This window comes from Terrapene carolina, unplaced genomic scaffold, assembly GCF_002925995.2.
Source record: "Terrapene carolina triunguis isolate 2854851 unplaced genomic scaffold, T_m_triunguis-2.0 Scaffold629, whole genome shotgun sequence".
Classification (NCBI taxonomy): Eukaryota; Metazoa; Chordata; order Testudines; family Emydidae; genus Terrapene; species Terrapene triunguis.
The window spans coordinates 9,455,657-9,474,315 of NW_020664980.1; the positions used below are offsets into that span (position 1 = coordinate 9,455,657).

The window sequence follows — 18,659 nt, forward strand, 5'->3', positions numbered from 1 at the left end:
ATTCTTGGTGTTAGTGGCCATGTATCACAAAAATATGCTCCCCTGGGTAGTGAGATAGATTGGCGTACACAAGTGGACTGTCTGTGACTCCATGGTTAGGCTGTTACAGTGCCTGAAGTGTTTCCACTTGATAATTGGTTGGTGAAATCTAAGGTGATGTCTACACTACCCCGGTAAGTCAACCTAAGTTACGCAGCTCCAGCTACGTGAATAACATAGCTGGAGTCCACATAACTTAGGTCGACTTACTGTGGTGTCTACCCCTCGCTAGGTCAACGGGAGACACTTTCCCGTTGACTTACCTTACTCTTCTCATTCCGGGTGGAGTATCGGGGTCGACCAGAGAGCGCTCTGCCATCGATTTAGCGGGTCTTTACTAGACATTCTAAATAAACCCCCAGTGCATCAATTGTCGGAGCGTTGATCCAGCGGTAGTGTAGACGTAGCCTAAGTATAGAACTCGCAATCAATTTGGGGTATGTGCCCTGTTTCTTAAGTCTGCCCTGAGGATGGTACATTCTTTGAGTTGCTACAGGCCGTGTTACACACGCTATGTACATGTTTACTCTGCTGTGTGCGCTAATGTCTTTTTTCCTTCCCATGGTCTAAATTTTTAGGTGGGGGATTGGGAAAAAAAAACCTCACTTTTGGTTGCTCAGATTTTATTTGCGGTTTTGTACACTTCCATTTCATGTAAGTTTCCATTTATAAGTTGCCAGTAGGGTTTGAGTAGTCACAGTTCTGGATGCGAACATGAGATATCATATCAGGATACACACTCTGCATTGGCATCATTACTCCAATTTTAGATCCCTTCCTGATCCAGCCTCTGCTTCTCAAAGGCCTGATAAAGGCCATTTTTATGCAAGAACCTTTAGGGGAGGATAAAGGAGAGAGATTAAGGAAGATATAAAAGTTCTGATAAGCATCAGATCCCCTTGGCTATGTCTACTCTGGCAGTTTTCAAGAAAATGCACTAGCACTGGTGCAGTCCAGACAGCAGCATACATAAAATTAAGATTTTCAGGGCTGGTATTTTTGAGGGATGGGGAAAAGATTTTTTTCTCCTTAAACTAACCATGGCATACTTCAAGCTCCTTGTTCTCATACTTCTTTCCCCTTTCTACAAGGTTGTCCTTACTTTAGGTCCTCATTTTGTTCCATCATCTAAGTGTGTGGAGAGCTATAGGGGGAAAAGGGTGTATTCTGGTCCTGTTGATGGAGACGTTGGACTGTTTTAAGAGTGAATGAGTTGTACTTGGATTTGAATACAGGAACAGATAGTTCTGAGTGAAACATGGGCCTTGGCCTACTCTATAGTTACGCTTTGCTTAACTTTTAACTTTTGTGTAGATTGTTCTTCTTCCATAGGGCTACAATTGCCTAGGAAGGTAAAATTATGTAATGACCAGTATTTAAAGACTTTTATCTATAGTAGCTCAGTTACCTGATTTTACTTCACGGAGTAAGATTCCATCATCAATGGCATTATTATTTCCAAAGGGCTTAATGCGTCTCACAATCAGGCCACTAAAAGGAGCATACACTCCTGATCCGTCATGGCATATAACGTCCACTGCTAGGTGCTTTCCGCCATTTCTGAAAATATGGACATATGTAAGTAATGACACTACTTATTGACATGTTCTCCAGCCCTAAAGCGGTCACCATGTACCATGTAGATTCTTTAAAGCAAAATGGACTATCCTTAGCTTATTTGCACTTAAAATTTGTATTTCTGCGATGGAAGTAGAAAAGTTTGAGGTTTCAATCTAGTTTTAATTATTGCAAAACTCTCAACTGCTAAGCAGAACTGGTCAAAAATGGATTTGATTATGGTTTTTTTTTTTTTTTTTTTTTTAAATGTTCACTTAATTTTTGTGCGTGGAATTTTCCCAGGTTTCTAAACAAAAAAACAAACTCCTAAACTGAAATATTTTCCTCTGTCAAAACTGGAAAAAAACAAAACAAAAAAAATCACACTTTGGAGATTTTGTTTCTCAGTGAAAATCCGGGGGGGGGAATCTATGAACAAAATGGAAATTTTCTTTTGCTAGTGTTGGGGGTGGGGCAAAGACGTCTTTCATTAAAACAAACAAAAATATTTTATGGAAAGTTGACCATCTCTGCTGCTAGCACCATGAAATTAGAGATATTAGCTGTCTGTCCACTCACATATGAGGCTAAAAAGAACACTTGAAGTGAGACCTCTCACTGGTGTAAATCCAATGAGGAACTTCATTGAAACTATCCTGATTTACACTGTCTGAGCATCTCACCCATGAGCTGGGAGATTGAGGTGACTCAGCTGGTTGGACGTGAGATTACAGACCATATCATTTTTTACTAACTGGTTCAGTTCCGCCCCAGATCTACAGCAACAGTCAACAGAAAAGTGAAATCATCTGGTCGTTCCAGACCAGATCCTAGTGGGCAAGTGTCCTGTCTCTATCACAAAAATAAACTGAAGTGGCACTAAAGTACGGTACTTTGGGACAATTGTTTGACAGCCTCATCAATGAAAGCCAATGAATGAATGAGCTTGGAGACAACTTCTACTCCCATTCTATCAGATGAGGACTACTGCACGTTGGAAGGACCTTCACACTGTTCTTGTTTAGTCAATTGCTTTGCAGTGTTATTCTGACACACTTCACAAGCCTTAAATGCTTGGAAAAGATGGCTAAGCTCACTAGTCTATTTTGTTCTTTATTAGCATTCTTATTATTTAAGCAACAACTAACAACCCAAAAAAAGCCATTACCAAAAACCCTGTGTCCAAATTATACTACCTTGGGGCTCCATAATATCCACAGCCATACTTATCACAGCCCCTTATGCTGTTCAAAGGATTCCCATCACAGATTTGTGCCCATTGTCCTGCAGCAACTTAAGAAGAAATGGAATATACAAAAGTAAGCACATTTTTTATTTTTGTACAGGACAGAATGTTGCATATTAAATGTTTTCTGTGCAAATAATTGATTAAAAATAAGAAATTGAAATTCATTAGTGATCTGTTAGTGTCACTTTCCAATACACATTGTGTGTCTTGCACAAAACAGTGGCTCTTTCTTTAACTTAGTGGAAGCAGAGTGATGTATTTTGTCTTAAGTGGAATACATAGTTCAGAAGACAAGACTTTGATTTTTTAGATAGAAGAATAACTAATGACACCAAGAAGTTTCTTTACAGACTCCTAAAAAGATTACCATGCTTCGCTGTTGCCTCCCTAAGTAACTTTTTGTTTTGTACAGCACTGGTACAATGGGATCCTGGTCCATTACTTAGGGCTACTAGCTGCTACCTCAATACAAATAATTAACTTAGGCTAAGGGTCAGATGCCTTCAGTGGAAATGTATTGATGTTAATCAAAGATATAAGGACCTGATTTAGCTCTGAAATACAAGAGTATATAATGGGGGACGCTATAGATGTTGGATTTTCATCATGCTGACCTTCAGAGAAGTGCTTCACAAAACATTTTATGGCTCTGTTTGCTCTCAACCCTAGTTTTTACAATGAGACTTTATCTGTGCTAGATTTTTCTTAAAATTTTCTACAGTTACTACCACTAGTGGAAACAGCAAAACAGCTAGTGTAGACTGATCACTGGTGTTCTAACCATCCTGTTATCTAACTTTGCCCTGGGCAGGTCTAGCCAACAAGTAGCACCCCCCTGATTCAACTACTGGAATTTCTCATGGGTTCACCAGTAAAATCAACTGTAAGAAATTTACAGAAAGACCTTGTGTGGACGAGGCTAGAGATTTTGGGGCTGATTCTGATCTCATTCTGGTTATAAATCAATTAAGTTAAACTGGAGTGAGATCAGAACTGTGTCATTTCTCTAAATCTCAAGAGTTTCTCAGTGTGATTTTCTCTAACAGAGTAGCTATTATGTTACAAAGATACATTAAAGATAATGGTAAAATCCTCTAGAAACAAAGCAAAGCTAATAACTTGGATGGTTGTATATACCTGTATTCTTATGTCTCAAAAACTAATTTAAATTCTTTAAACCACTTAGTGTGTCAAATCACTAACTCCATATCACTGACACACATTTTTTATTTTCTCAGATAATAGATTTTTAAAACATTGTATTTTACATTAACTCTTCATAAAATAAATACTTCAGGATAGATTTTCCTGCAAGAATATTTAGTTAATAGTAAACCTGATGCACTTCTATAAAAAGTCTGTTTTGAAATAAAAGCATCAAGAAAATATATGACATAGTAATCTTAACTTACCAATGGAAACCAAACCAGCAAAAACAATCAGTTTGAGTGTGAGCATTTTGCACCTGTTTCACCAGAGTTCTCTATCAAATCAAAGTTATAATGTATAGTCTCTCTGCGTGTCCTAGAAAGGCTGTTTGCCTTCCCAGCCAATCAGACTTGAGTAGAGTATTGAAACAATGTAAGGCAGAGATTAGGCAATTAAGATGTTAACAGAAAATACAACTGTTGAAAGTCAAGTGCAATAGTTACCTACTTGCTACATAAAATCAGACAAATGAAACAGCCTGAGAAATTGCACAGCTTTTGATGAGGTGCTGTAATTGTGCCAAGAGAGATGGGAGAAAGGGGAGTGGAACTCAGAAAATAGTGCCTATGCCCTGAGGGTCCATGAGAAATAGAACAGATGAGCCAAACCCAATTAATTACTTCGGGTCTTTCATGCATATCCAATGTCTTTACTGCTCCTATACCTGCTATTGGCTTTGCTTGAAATGTGTGTTCACTATAATCCTTTGAATAGGGTCACAAATAATATAGAAGAAAAAGTTAATGATGGGTGAGTTAGTATCAACTTACACTTAAAAACTCCATGAAAATTTTGCCGCTTCAGAGGGAGACATGCCAGTTGTAGTGGCAGCAGCTTCTTATCCCACTCAGCCAGCTGCTCATGTTTTCTAGCATGTAAACTGTGTGGAGCAGGTAGTGGTGACTGCATGGTGATGTGGGATAGTTACCTTTCCCCTCCATGTTCCCAGCCATTGTGCATTCTGTACTGTGCAGTATGTGCAACAAGTCCGCAAGTTACAATGAACACAAGCTATCAGTCTTGTAGTGAGAAAGTATATCTGTGCCTGAAGAAGCAATGGACCAGAAGTCGTAGGCCTTCCATGGAAAAGGCAATATTAGTCAGGATTGCACTTCAGGAATATTGGTGATTTCCTACCCCGCTGTTCTTGGTGTCTGTAGGGATGTAGGTCAATAGGTATTCCCTCAGCTATACTGGGGCTGAGTTATTTAAGCCTTTCATTGTGCTGCATACTTTTGCTGTTAACATTCATGAAATTAGAGAGATCCAGTGCAGGGCTTGGAGCATAGGGATCACCAACATTTGGTTTTTGGAGAGCAGGGCTCAAACTGTTGTTTTACCTTATTTTATGGCAGCTGTAATCTGCTGGTTGCTTTCAGAAGTAGCCCAAAATGGTATTTTACAGTCTGTCACTTTGTAGTTAGCTTCTCTGATAAACTGACATTCTTTGATTCCCTACTGCCAAGGATGATGTGAAAGAGAATTAATACATTGTGCTTTGAACTTTGTATAGTTCCTGACACAAGGAAGAAAGGAGAGCAGTAGAATACGGACCCTGGACTTCAGAAAAGCAGACTTTGACTCCCTCAGGGAACAGATGGGCAGGATCCCCTGGGAGAATAACATGAAGGGCAAAGGGGTCCAGGAGAGCTGGCTGTATTTGCAGGAACAAACCATCCCGATGTGTAGAAAGAATAGTAAATATGGCAGGCGACCAGCTTGGCTAAACAGTGAAATCCTTGCTGATCTTAAATGCAAAAAAGAAGCTTACAAGAAGTGGAAGATTGGACAAATGACCAGGGAGGAGTATAAAAATATTGCTCAGGCATGCAGGAGTGAAATCAGGAAGGCCAAATCACACTTGGAGTTGCAGCTAGCAAGAGATGTTACGAGTAACAAGAAGGGTTTCTTCAGGTATGTTAGCAACAAGAAGAAAGTCAAGGAAAGTGTGGGCCCCTTACTGAATGAGGGAGGCAACCTAGTGACCGAGGATGTGGAAAAAGCTAATGTACTCAATGATTTTTTTGCCTCTGTCTTCACGAACAAGGTCAGCTCCCAGGCTACTGCACTGAGCAGCACAGTATGGGGAGAAGGTGACCAGCCCTCTGTGGAGAAAGAAGTGGTTCAGGACTATTTAGAAAAACTGGACTTGCATCCAAGGGTGCTAAAGGAATTGGCGGATGAGATTGCAGAGCCATTAGCCATTATTTTTGAAAACTCATGGCGATCGGGGGAGGTCCCGGATGACTGGAAAAAGGCTAATGTAGTGCCCATCTTTAAAAAAGGGAAGAAGGAGGATCCAGGGAACTACAGGCCAGTCCTCCTCAGTCCCTGGAAAAATCATGGAACAGGTCCTCAAGGAATCAATTATGAAACACTTAGAGGAGAAGAAAGTGATCAGGAACAGTCAGCATGGATTCACCAAGGGGAAGTCATGCCTGACTAACCTAATTGCCTTCTATGATGAGATAACTGGCTCTGTGGATGAGGGGAAAGCGGTGGATGTGTTATTCCTTGACTTTAGCAAAGCTTTTGATACGGTCTCCCACAGTATTCTTGCCGCCAAGTTAAAGAAGTATGGGCTGGATGAATGGACTGTAAGGTGGATAGAAAGCTGGCTAGATCGTCGGGCTCAACGGGTAGTGATCAATGGCTCCATGTCTAGTTGGCAGCCGGTTTCAAGCGGAGTGCCCCAAGGGTCGGTCCTGGGGCCGGTTTTGTTTAATATCTTTATTAATGATCTGAAGGATGGTGTGGACTGCACTCTCAGCAAGTTTGCAGATGACACTAAACTGGGAGGCGTGGTAGATACACTAGAGGGTAGGGATCGGATACAGAGGGACCTAGACAAATTAGAGGATTGGGCCAAAAAAAACCTGATGAGGTTCAACAAGGACAAGTGTAGAGTCCTGCACTTAGGACGGAAGAATCCCATGCACTGCTACAGACTAGGGACCGAATGGCTGGGTAGCAGTTCTGCAGAAAAGGACCTAGGGGTCACAGTGGACGAGAAGCTGGATATGAGTCAACAGTGTGCTCTTGTTGCCAAGAAGGCTAATGGCATTTTGGGCTGTATAAGTAGGGGCATTGCCAGCAGATCGAGGAACGTGATCGTACCCCTTTAGTCGACATTGGTGAGGCCTCATCTGGAATACTGTGTCCAGTTTTGGGCCCCATACTACAAGAAAGATGTGGAAAAATTGGAAAAAGTCCAGCGGAGGGCAACTAAAATGATTAGGGGTCTGGAGCACATGACTTATGAGGAGAGGCTGAGGGAACTGAGATTGTTTAGTCTCCAGAAGAGAAGAATGAGGGGGGATTTGATAGCTGCTTTCAACTACCTGAAGGGGGGTTCCAAAGAGGATGGAGCTCGGCTGTTCTCAGTGGTGGCAGATGACAGAACAAGGAGCAATGGTCCCAAGTTGCAGTGGGGGAGGTCTAGGTTGGATATTAGGAAAAACTTTTTCACTAGGAGGGTGGTGAAGCACTGGAATGCGTTACCTAGGGAGGTGGTGGAGTCTCCTTCTTTGGAGATTTTTAAGGTCAGGCTTGACAAAGCCCTGGCTGGGATGATTTAGTTGGGAATTGGTCCTGCTTTGAGCAGGGGGTTGGACTAGATGACCTCCTGAGGTCCCTTCCAACCCTGATATTCTATGATTCTATGATTCTATAGTTATGAGAGAAAGAAATGTACTGCATTTACTTGCAGCGTTGTATCCATTTAGCAGTCATCTTTTGAGACCAACTGTAATTAGTAGCTGATGGAAAATTAAAAAGTCTTGTATTTATATAATATACAGGAGCTCAAAAAATTCTCCACCAGTCTGAAACAAAACTTATACAATGGCAGTCTAGTCACACTGAATGGACTAGCTTGACTTCATTGGCAATGAAGTCCACAATATGATCTTCAATATTTAATCTTAGAGACAACCAAAGAGAAATGGGGTAATGAGCTGGGTGCAGATCCTTAAAGTATTTAGGCCCTTAGCTGCCGTAGATTTCAGTGGGAATTAGGTGCCTAAATACATACCCATAGTGCAATGAAGGTAAATATAGTTGCTCAGCTTGCATAACAGAGGCATGTGGAAGGCGTATGGATACAGACTCTGAATGCTGTGCTCAGCTGCCTTACTGATTTAGGATCCTGAATCTCATTTTCAAAAGTGATTTAGGCAGTTAGGAGCCAAAATCCCATTGACAGTCTACTGGGATTCTCATGACAATGGATAGTGTGAAGGCAGCTACTATCTTTAGTATTTACTTAGTAGGAACCAAATTGTTTAGTGAGTCATTGTATAGAAGGGTATGCAGCCCCTTTGCACAGAGAGCATAATGCAGTTTTCAGTTCTGTGACTGTACCTGAAAAGTGTGTTGGCTAACCATAGAACAGGTAACTAGAGCTCAGTGTGCAATTGTGTATGACCACTAGAATAAGTCCGCGGTTTCTGTTTTATGTATTAGGATTTACTAGAATGATAAAATACTGAAAGAGAAATAACAACGAATTAAGAATAAACTAGATGTATTGATCTAAAATACAGAACTGAATAAGCTTTGTCTGAAAAACGTGTATAGCTTTACTAACAATTTCTTGTAGTCTCACTACAAACCAGCAGGCTGTGCTAGCGGATAGATTTGGTTGCAAGTCACTATTGGCAGTTCTGTAGCATGTATCTTCAAAGTATCTTCAAACCTCACTGTTATCACTCATGGATAAGCAGAAGACAAGGTCCTGTTCTGTTTCCCAATACTGATTTAAAATGGCTTCATTTGGAACTTCGTTAACCTCTTTAGATTATACTTTCAGGGACTGAGCCCAAATATCCCTCCCAGTACACAGACGCCCGCCCGAGTTATCCTCTAGATGCAAAGCTAATGACTTGGTTGGCTATATATACTCTAGTTTTCAGACCTATTAAGAGTAATTTAAAACAACCTTAACTTTGCAATTCTCATGGCATTTCTTTAAACCACATGAGTTATATTAGTCATGCCAAATAGTTGATAAAATATATGCACATGGATGCTTTATATTTTGTCAGTTAATAGGTCTTTTAAAATATTGTATTTTACATTAACTCTTCATAAACTAAATACATCAGGATGGATTTTGCTGCAAGAATATTTAGCTGATATTTAAGCTTCTGCTAAAAAGTCTGTTAAACCCTCATGAAAATACATTAAATAGTCAACTTACCAATGGGAACCTAGCCAAAAAACAGTCAGTATGTGTGTGAACATTTTGCAGCTGTTTTAGCAGAATTCTCTCATAAAATCAGCATTATAATATACTGTGTGTCTTTTGCTGTTTGTGTTCTAGAAAGGTTAAATCTGTCTGCCTACCCATTCACACATGAGTAGAGCTTTGAAACTATGTAAAGCAATTCTCAAATTAAGAAACTGGGATGTTAAGAGAAAATACAACTGTTGATATGTCCAGTTGTGAAAGGAACATGCAATAAGCCCCTTGCAACATAAAATCAGACGGAACTGGAACAACGGCCTGAAAAATTGCACAGCTCTTGAGCACCTGCAATTGCGACATGTCCTCCCAGCTACAATGGATAGGATCAAGAGAGGTGCAGAAAAGGGAAGGGTACCAAGAATATAGTGCCTAAGGCCTGAGGATCTGCAAGAAGTAGATCAGATGAGTCAAACCCAATAATGTATCCTGGGTCTTTTATGCACAACCAATATGTCTCTCTTGCTTTGCTGCTCCTATACCCACTATTGCCTTCCCTTGATGTGTGTGCTCATTGTAACTCTTCCAATGGGATCACAGAGAATGTAACAGGCAAAGTTAAATGCTGGGTGGATTAGTATAAACTTGCACTTAAAAATTCCATAGATATTCTGAGGCTTTCAGAGGGAAAATGCCATTATCCCGGCCTGCCAGGTGTTCTTCCTTTTCAGTGTTGCAGTGGCACTGACAAGTATACTGTGTGGAGCAGCTGGTGGTGGCTGCATGGTGATATCAGGTAATATTTCCTCTTTCCAATGCAGTGCTTGGAGCCTAGGGATCACCTATATGTGTTTGTTGGAAGAGCAGGGCTCAAGCTATTGTTCTACGTTGTTCCATGGCAGCAACCATCTGCTAGTGGTTTTCAAAAAGTAGCCCTAACTAATTTTTTTTCAGCCTGTCACTTTGTTAGCTTCTCTTTTTCATTTTCATTCTTGTTACTAGGGCAATAAAATAGATTGTTACTGGGCTTTTGTAGTTGTGGTATTCAGAAAGAAATGTGCTGTATTCATTTGCAGTGTTGTCTCTTTGTTTTCTTTTCAGAGACCAATTGTAATTAATAGCTGAGGGAAAATTACATATACTTGAAGCCACAACATTTTTAAAGAAAGACCTAATAAAAAATACCCTGCCTGTGTAACACTGACAGACCCCGTCGTAGGAGGGCAGGATTGAAGCTGGGACCTCTGGAGCTTAGTGCATGAGCTTCTACTACATGCACTAAAAGTCATATGCCTCTTAGCTAAGGCTGTAGCGCAGACTCATTAATCTCTCTCTCTAAGTGGTCTCGATACCACTAGATGGGACAGAACACCACACCCAGGAGGTGTGTGGGTTATCTGCATGAAACAAAACTGGCAGGATAGCAATGTAGTTTCACTAAATGGTCTAGCTTGACTTCGTTGGCAATGAAGTGCAAAATATGGTCTGTGCTATTTTATCTTAGAGACCATCAAAGAGGGCAGTGAGATCGTGTAATGGCCTTTGCTAATCATAAATAAAAGGAGTAGACGAGGAGCGTGTAAGGGGTGCACACTGACTGGCAGTTTTATTAGTTATAGGCTAGACATTCAGCTGGTCTATATTAGCATAGCTCATCAGAGTCACACCAGACAATCTATACTACATAATGTGACTAGAATGCCATCCTGCTGCTTTGATTTCAGCCCAGAGAGGAATTTTTTTGAGATCCTTCTTTACATATGTGGATAGTCAGTAGATCAACACCAATTTACAGCACCTGAGGATCTGGCCAATGAGGTCCTTCTTCACAGCCATTCATAAGAGTTTACCTTATTCTCTACTAGATGCAACATAACTTCCCAAGACCTACGCATCCACTTCACTGAAGGTATTTGATTTGATTTCCTAATAACAAGCCTCTAGTGTTTGTGAGGTTATTTAACAAATTACATCTTCTGTGGAGATTTAAACATTTTGAAGCGTGTATTGATTTTTACCTCATGATAGTAAGTCAAATGTGTTTAGTGTGGCACAGAAACTGATTCTGAGCACTACTTTTCTTCTGAGCTGTATTCAATGCTTTCCTAACCTGGTTTAAGAATTTAAAAAGCTGATTCCCATGAAAAGGGATGTTGTGAAGGCTTCTGTCTTTAGTAATTACACAGTAGGATCCTTATTATCTCTAGCAATAGATTTTATAGAAGGATTAAGTGCACCCCCGCACAGATAGCACAGTGTAAATTTTCAGTTCTGTACCTTAAAAGTGAATTGGTTTCATTAAAAAAAAAAAAAAAAAAAAAATTAGGGCTCAATTTCTAACCATGTGTATGACTACTAGAACAAGATTTAGTGAATTCTGTTTCATATATTAGGATTTATTAGAATGATAAAATACAGAAGGAGAAACAATAAGAAAAAATAAAACTCAAAATCCAACAAAAATAAAACTAAACTAAATGAAATTTGCAACAAAGAGTCCTGTGGCACCTTAAAGACTAACAGATGTATCGGAGCATAAGCTTTCGTGGGTGAATGCCCACTGGTCTGACGAAGTGGGCATTCACCCACGAAAGCTTATGCTCCAATACGTCTGTTAGTCTTTAAGGTGCCACAGGACTCTTAGTCTGGATCTGTAAAAAGCAACAAACACGGCTACCCCTCTGATAAATGAAATTTAACTCCAATATAGGACTAAATAAGCTGTATCCAAAAAGCTTGGATAGTTACACCAATTGCTTGTATTGTGGTTTTCACTAAGAACCAGTAGGCTTCCCTAGTTGATCAGTTTTCCAGCCTCTAGATTTGGTCACAAGTCACTTTGAAGCTATAATTTGTTTTGGAATTGTAAGTATTTGGCTTTATCATTGTTCTCAGGGAAGTATAATCAGAAGGCAAAGGCCTATTCTGATGCAAATATTGATTGTAAACTGCTCCAACTGTTAGCTTGGGAAAATCACTTCCCCATTCTAGGCTGCATGTTCCCTGTCTGTGAAATGGAGATAATGAAAGCACAAAGAAGGCTCAGGTGCTTTGAGATCGATGAATGACAAGTAGAAAAGCACGTGTGAGAGCACGTTCTCTAACCTTCCCTGAGCTAGTCAATGCAAGAGGTGGTTGTTGCTTCTCTAGAGCAGAAGAAATGAAAGAAACACATGGTAGTTTGACAGAAGCTGCTTGCAGCCTGGGAAAGAAGTCAGAGAACTTGTTGTTGATGTGGTATTGGGGTGTGTTGGCGGGAGGTTACTTAGGAAGGGGTCAGCTAAAGGGAAAGGGAGGGGGCTGAGTGGGACAGGGCAGGAGAGGAGAGGTGGGATGACCAGGTGTGGAGTGAAGGTAAGGTGAGGAGAGTGTGAGTGTAATTGCAGCACGTGTAGACATACCTAACCTAGCCTTGATCTAATTAGGTGAAGGAAAATGCATCCTTTTAAAGCATAGGGGAGAACCACTAGAACACACAGGATATAAATCCTGTCTGCCTGGCTTGGAGTGTAAGTGATTTTTATGGGCTACTCTATAAACTTCAGTTACAATGAAAAGATAATAGAAATATTACCCCTCTGTTCCCATTATGGATAAGCAGTCCTCTTAGACTCTACAAATCTCTCTGCCTTTCAGCTGAATAAAGAGGTTGTCCTGCTTCTCTTATTACCTGGACTCATTTAGAAATGCAAAAAGAGAGAGCACTTCTCTTCTTAAAGAGTTCACACCAAGAGTCCCTGCATGTAATGAAGAAATCGTAGTTTAGGTATTAGACAAAGATACAACATTAAAACGAGTATTCGTATCAAAAAAGGTTGCAATGGACAGGTTGGTATTTCTGGCATAGTTTATTGCAGAGCATGAGATTATAGTATCATAAGCACCAGCATGCCAAGCTGATAGACACATGGCTACTGTGACTGACATATACATTTCTCTTTTGCTGTATGTCTAAAACATCTTTTTGTTTCCCATGCACTATACTTTTGTAATGTAGCCTGTCTGGGGAGGTGGGAAAGTAATTTTACTTGGGACTTTGTACATTTCCATTTAATGTACGTTTCCGATTATAAATTGCGAGTGGGATTTGAGCGGTCACAGTTCTGGACGTGAACATGAGATGTTATACCAGGATATATGCTTTGCATTGGCAGCATTACTCCAATTTTTTGCCCCTTCTTGATCCGACCTCTGTATGTAACCGGGCTGATGTAGAACATATGTATGCAGAAACCTTGAGGAGAGGAGAGGAAAAACAAAAAGTTTTAGGGAGGGCAAAGAAAACATCAAAGTTGATCATCATCTGATCTCCTTGACTGGTTGTACTATGGCAATTTTTGGATTATCTTCCAATCTCGTACTGCCATTGGTGCTAGCAGTGCTGGCAGCACTTGTGCAGTCCAGCCAGCAGCATTCATGAAATTGGGATTACCAGGGCTTTTTGGGCATGGTGGGGGAGAAGAAGTGAAGATTTTTTTTTCTAGTCCCAAGCTATGGTATATTTCAAGCTCCCTCTTTTAATACTCCCTCCTCCAATTTTTCCTCTTTTCCTCACTCCAGATCCTCATTTTTCTCCCATTATCTAAGTGGGTGGAGAGGTATAGGGCAAAGGAGAGTGCTGCTGGTCTGTTGATGGAGACCTTGGCCTGTTAGGTTTCAAAGAGTGAATGAATTGTACTTGGATTCAAATACAGGAACAGACCGTTCTGAGAGAAACACGGGCCTTGGCCTACTCTATACAGTTATGCTTTGCTTAACTTTGTTTAGGTTGTGCATCTTCCATAGCTCTCCAGTTGGTTAAGAATGGAAGGTGAACTTATTTAATGACTAATATTTAAAGTTTATCAGAGATTTATCGATGTTCAGTTACCTGATCCACGAAGTTGGATGCCATTATTAATGGCATTATTCCTTCTATTGGGGTTTACTCGTCTCTCAATAGTGCCACTAAAAGGAGCATACACTGTTGATCCGTCTTTGCATATTACGTCCACCCCTAGGTGCCTTCTGCCAATTCTAAAAATGTGCAAGTAATGAGACAATGCTGATTTACATATTCATCAGAATTAAAGCCTGATACTAGATACACCATGTAGATTATTAGAGCAACAAAGGAGCTATGGCTACCATTGTTAGCTTTGTTGTGTTTCTGATTTGTATTTCTGCAATGGAGGTAGAAATCATTGAGGTTTCATTCCAGTTGTAGTAATTGTAAATCTCTCAATTCTTAAACCGAGCTGGTTAAAAATTCATTTCATTTTTTAAGAAAATTACTGAAAAAAAATTCAAATCTTCTATACTTTTTAAGTTTTCTTGGAATATACCAGCATTTCAAATATACAAAAAGAAAATATTCGCCCTGCCCCTCCACCTCCCATGCAGAGCAACAGCAACCTGAGAAACAGAAATGTTTTCCTGTGTTGGAAATGGATACTATAAATGATGTCTGAACTCAGAATTTTTGTTTTTAGTGAACATTTCATTATTTTAGCAACAGCAATGAAAAAACCCAAAACACCTGTTCCACACACAAAATTGTTCTCAGCATACTACATTGAAGTTCCGTAATGTCCACAGCCAAATCTGTCACAGCCCCTTATTTTGTTTGAAGGATTTCCAGCACATATCATTCCCCATGGTCCTGCAGCACCTGAAAAAGAAATGGAATATACAGAAGTGAAGGAATTTTTTTTAGCCTTAAACAGGACAGAAGTATTATCTATAAAATGATTGCTGTGCAACTAATGGGGATAATATAGGTGGACATTAAATTTAATTGGTAATCTGTGTTAAATGTGTCACTTTCTGATACATAGTGCTTGTGTGAGTCCCAAAAAACTAATGGTTCTGCATGTAATTGTTTTAATGTAAGCAGATTGGTGGGTTTTTTGACCAATTCAGATGTCAGCTTAGCTCAATGTGGGAGTCAAAAAACAAAAGTATATTCCTCTGTTGCTGCAAATTGAGAAGCTGTCTGATGGCAGCAGGAGAACCCACATAAATAACTTTTCTGCTTTTCCAGCTTTCCTAGCCCTGACGCTCAACACAGTTGACCCGCGGAGCTGGGGATTTGCAGCTTGCAAGAGTTCCCTTAATGATAGGTCAGAAGTGAGCAGCTGCAAGTCCCTGCTTCTATACAGCCTTCATCTAAACTTCCCTGGAGCCCATTCATGGACTTCAATAGACTCTTGATCAGGTTCTGTGCCAGGCTAAAAAGAAAAGTAAATTACTTGGGTGTATTGAGGAAAAGTGAACCTGTTGCCTCCTTTACTTGTTTTTGTGTGTTGATAAATGAAAATTACCAAAGAGTGGTGGAAATTTGACAGACATGTAGGAACAAAGGGCCCTGCTCCTAAAATCTCCTAATCTAGGAAAGATCTATATTCATCAGTAGATACTTATATCAATTGTATTGTTTGCATTGCTATTATATAGGCCTTACTCAGTTCTTTATTTAGAGACTGAAAACCCGGAACCCATAATTCAGAAGATTAGGGACTGTCACTTGGAAACTGTAATACTGTAGAAGATGCATTCCCCAGAGTACTATGCACTCCCTTTCTGTGTGTGGAAAGAATTATTTACATACAAGACAGTGCTTGAAGAGCCTGTGTGCTAGGTGGTGTCAGGTTCAGTCATCATGATGTTCCAAAGTGGGAAATTCTGAAAAGGTAACAGCAGCTTCAGAATTTCAACTTCAGTGGGACATAGGATGACCAGTTGAAAGACTGAAATCAATTCATGCTAAACTTGTAAGAGCGAATCCAGCAAAGGTTTCTTTTCCACGTGTATTATGTTAATTTTTAGGAAGAAAGGGCCACTCTACCTGTTTCACTTTCAATTTAGCATATAAATCTAAGTGGAAACAGGGTGGTTTTAAGACTTTCATGGCACCTGAATGTCAAACCATTGTAGAATTTGAAATATGTTCATTTCTAGCTAGAGGCAGAATTTTCTTTCACGGGAAATAAAATCCTTAAAACAAACCCTTGAGTGCTTCACAAAACCTCCTTTGGCTCTGGTTTCTCCCAGCTCTATTTTTCACAAAGAGGTATCATCTGTGCTAGATTTCTCTTTATATTTCCCATGGTTCTTTCCACTAGTGGCAGGAACAGTAAACCAGATAGTGTAGACCAGTTGCTAGTGCTTCTTCTAGCCTGTTATCTAACTCGTTCCTGGTGGATCCAGATGACAGGATGGTTAAAATTCCAATAGCAGCTGTTGTCTGGTTCAAACTCTCCTTCCCCTGAGTCCACCACTGATAGAGCTGCCCCAGTAGAATCAACACTAGGAAGTCTTAAGAAAAAGCCTACTGCAGACAAGGCCAGAGACTCTGAGCCTGATTCTGATCTCATTCTGGTTGTTATACGCAAAGTTACACTGGTGTAAGAGAGGACAGAATTAGGTCATATCTCTCCAAATCTTGAAGGTTAAATGCTCTATGTGACTTTTTCCAGTACAATAGCAATTGTATTACAAAGGCACAGCAAATGGTAAATTCCTCTAAATACCAAGCAAAGCTAATAACTTGGTTGGCTGTATATACTCTAGTTCTCAGATCTATTAAGAGTAATTTAAAACCACCTTAACTTTGCAATTCTCATGGCATTTCTTTAAACCACATAAAGAGTTATATTAGTCATGCCCAATAGTTGATCAAATAGATGCACATGGATGTTTTTTATATATTGTCAGTCAATAGTTCTTTTAAAATATCGTATGGTACATTAACTCTTCAGAAACTAAATACATCAGGATGGATTTTGATGCAAGAATATGTAGTTGATATTGAATCTTTTGCTAAAAAGTCTGTTTGAAAAAAGCCTCTCAAGACAAGGCATGAAATAGTAATCTTAACTTACCAATGGAAACCAAGGCAGCAAAAACAATCAGTTTGAGTGGGAACATGTTGCAGCTGTCGCACCAGAGTTCTCTGCTCCAGTCGAAGTTATAATGTACAGTGTCTGTGTGTTATTTATGTGTTCTAGAATAGCTTAGTCTGTGTGCCTGGCAAATCAGAGTTTAGAACTATGGAGGGCAGTATTCCCAGATTAGGCAACTGTGATGTTAAGAAAAAATATGACCGTTGATATGTCCAGTTGTGAAAGGCAAATGTAATAACTAGCCCCTTGCCACAAGGAACAACAGCCTGAAAACTTGCACAGCTCTTGAGCAGCTAGAGTTATGACATGTCCTCCCAGCAACATTGGATGAGACCAAGAGAGGTGCAGAAAAGGGAAAGGTACCAAGAACACATGCCCTAGACCCAGTGGATCCACAAGAAGTAGAGCAGATGAGCCTAACTCAATAAAATATTCTGGGTCTTTTATGCACAGCCAGAATGTGTCTCCTACTTTGCTGCTCCTATACCCACTATTGCCTTCCCTTGATGTGTGTGCTCTTTATGACTCTACCAATGGGATCACAGAGAATATAACAGGCAAAGTTAAATGCTGGGTGGATTAGTATAAACTAGCACTTAAGAAGTCCCTAGATATTCTGCAGTTTTCAGAGGGAAAATGCCATAATCCCAGCCCATCAGCCGTTCATCCTTTCCAGTAATGCACTGGCATGTGAATTGTGTGGAGCAGCTGGTAGTAGTTGCATGGTGATATCAGGTCATTAATTAGCTTTCTCTTTTCCCAGTGTACTGTTTGAAGTATTGGGATCGCCTGTATGTGATAGTTTGAAGAGCAGGCTGAAGCGATTTTCTATCGTGGTTCCTGGCAGCAGTTATCAGCTAATGGTTTTCAGAAAGTAGCTGTAAATAAATTTTATTTCACCGAGTCTGTGACTTTACTTTTAACTTCTGTCAAAGTCTAATTCATTTTTTTCCCCATTTACATTCTTGTTACTAGGAACTAGGGCAATCAAATAGATTGTTCTTGTGCTTTGTGTAGTTATGGGATTAAGAAAGAAACGTGCTGTATTGATTTGCAGTGTTCACTCTTTCTCTGTTTTCTTGTCAGAGACCAATTGTAATTAGCAGCTGAGGGAAAATTACATATACTTGAAGCCACAACATTTTTTTTTTTAAAGAAAGGCTATTAAAAAATCCTGCCTGCATGAAACAAAACTGGCAGGATGATAATGTAGTTCCACTAAATGGTCTAGCTTGGCTTCACTGGCAATGAAGTGCAAAATATGGTCTGCTCGGTTTTATTTTAGAGACCACCAAAGAGGGCATTTGGGTAGTGAGATGGTGTAATGAAAGGAAAGACATTTGCACATCATGAATAAAAAGTAGAAGAGGAGCATATAAGGGGTGCACATTGACTGGCACAGTTTTATTAGTCATAGGCCAGACACTCAGCTGGTATAGATTAGCATAGCTCATCAAAGTCAAAGATTTAATTTCTCTATAGGCTCTTAAATATTTTCATGCTTGCTTTTGTTCAATGTTTTAAATATTTTGGTTTT

The 18,659-nt window shown here is 39.9% G+C and overlaps 1 protein-coding gene across 1 annotated transcript; it reads right to left on the minus strand.

Annotated features, from left to right (window-relative positions):
* Window positions 1-705: 705 nt before the first annotated feature.
* On the minus strand, window positions 706-17,147 carry LOC112108104 (myeloid protein 1-like). The gene is made up of 8 exons (XM_026659325.1): window positions 17,102-17,147; window positions 14,793-14,889; window positions 14,110-14,255; window positions 13,311-13,473; window positions 4,258-4,310; window positions 2,793-2,889; window positions 1,448-1,599; window positions 706-872 (listed from the first exon to the last, which is right to left on the minus strand). Exons 1-8 carry the CDS (start codon window positions 17,145-17,147, stop codon window positions 706-708), a joined length of 921 nt encoding a protein of 306 aa, XP_026515110.1.
* Window positions 17,148-18,659: the final 1,512 nt, after the last annotated feature.